The 1851-nt window shown below is 37.3% G+C and overlaps 1 protein-coding gene across 1 annotated transcript in view; it reads right to left on the bottom strand.

Annotated features, from left to right (window-relative positions):
- Positions 1 to 232: 232 nt before the first annotated feature.
- Positions 233 to 1851, bottom strand: part of LOC106880000 (soluble guanylate cyclase 88E) — a 259119-nt gene continuing 257500 nt past the window's right edge. The window contains exons 7-8 of the mRNA XM_052971518.1: positions 539 to 673; positions 233 to 301 (exon numbers count right to left, since the gene is read on the bottom strand). Of these exons, the coding sequence (XP_052827478.1) occupies positions 233 to 301; positions 539 to 673 (204 nt within the window). The remainder of the gene's footprint in view (positions 302 to 538; positions 674 to 1851) is intronic.

Below are 1851 nucleotides of genomic sequence, written 5' to 3'. Positions count from 1 at the left end.
ATATATATATATATATATATATATGTATATATATATGTATATATATATATGTATATATGTATATATAATATACTGTATGTGTATATGCGCAAGTACTTATGAATTTACTTAATATGTATTATAATGAAATCGCCGCATTCTAATGTATTTCGTGTCATAATATAATCGTGTACACATCATACAAAGATATACAGGAATATTACATGTGGATATACAAATATGAATGTTAATATTAATTTTTCATCTCACCCGTGTATGTACTAGCCGTTATGTACATAAATATACTCTGCTGAGAGCGGACCTGAGGAAATATTAACGAACATATCGCGCAATATACATTTATATTCTAAAAACACATAGTAATTAATTCTTGTTTGTAGAGCGTAGTAAAATTATACAAAAACACAGGACAAGTTAATAATATGGATATGTAAATTCTCCATTGTTTAAACAAACGGGCGACAGCGATTGGCAATGCACAAGGTAGAGAACTCTATAATGCAATAGCATATCTGCTAGCTATGTTATGCGAACCTACTCTAGCCAACTGTTTGGCGCAACTACAGAAATGGGTAAATAACATACCAGCTGCCAGTCCCTTTACACAGTTACGATGTCGTGTTATATTCTCATTTGACTCAAGTTCAAACACATTGTTGGTGTACATCAGGATCTGGAAGATCAAACAGAAAAAAACGAATGAAGACTGTAGTGTATGTACCTTCGTATGTATGTATGTATGTATGTATGTATGTATGTATGTATGTATGTATGTATGCATGTTTGTATATATGCACATATATTTGCATTTATATATATGTGCACATATAATGCAAATATCTATCTATCTATCTATCTATCTATCTATCTATCTATCTATCTATCTATCTATCTATCGTCTGTCTGTCTGTCTACTGTCTGCGCGCGTGTATATATACGAGTGAGTGGACAAACAAAAGACGGGCAGTCAACAAATTCATTGGGAGTTACATGTATGGATCAAAACAGTTTGATTCAAATTCGTTAGTACTCTTGAGTTTGATGCTAGTCGTCAGCCATTTTGAATGATAGATATTGACTGTTATTACCGTAAGGTGGGCTGCGATTAGTCGAGGACGGTCAGACGGTGTCGTGGTTAGACTTCAAGAGAAGATATGTCTAGCATATGCATTCGTTCAGATCCAGGGACAGAGAAAACTCTACTTCCCTGTCCCGTTTTCTCTGGAGACTCTGTGATCTCAGAGATGAAATACCCAACATCAAGTGGGCTATTATCGACAGAGCACCACCATATTCACCCGGCGCTCCCAACTGCCAGCTCTGTCTCCGCGAAAAACTGCATATTCTGCAACAACCCGCAATATCTATCAGCAAGAAATACGAATTACCGTATTGCTGTCACCAGAGGGATGCCCTTCTGTCAAATTTCAGGCCTCTGATTACCGACAACCCGGATATATCATCTGCTCTGCATCACCTGCACTTAGTCACCGTTACCAACCAACCCCATGAGCAGGATCGCCAATTACCAATCCCCAACGAATACCATTCCTCAAAGCTTACCAATTCCCAACGCTTACCAATGCTCATGCACGCGCTTGCGCGAATGTGCACGCGTACATGCATGCGAATATACATATGTATAGATGAATGAATACTCATGTGTGTGTGTGTATGCATGTATGTGTGTGCATGTGTGCGTATGCGCATGTATGTGTGTGCGTGTGCGTGCATGCGTGTTCGACCAAGCGTGTGTGTGTGCGTGTGAGTGCAGAATACATATACATGCATATATAAATATGTATGTATGTATCTATTTCTATATCTATATGTATATATATATATATATAT

The sequence above is a fragment of the Octopus bimaculoides genome, chromosome 11, assembly GCF_001194135.2.
Source record: "Octopus bimaculoides isolate UCB-OBI-ISO-001 chromosome 11, ASM119413v2, whole genome shotgun sequence".
Lineage (NCBI taxonomy): Eukaryota > Metazoa > Mollusca > Cephalopoda > Octopoda > Octopodidae > Octopus > Octopus bimaculoides.
The sequence above is the reverse complement of the archived record's forward strand: the minus strand, read 5'-3'. Positions and strand labels throughout refer to the sequence as shown.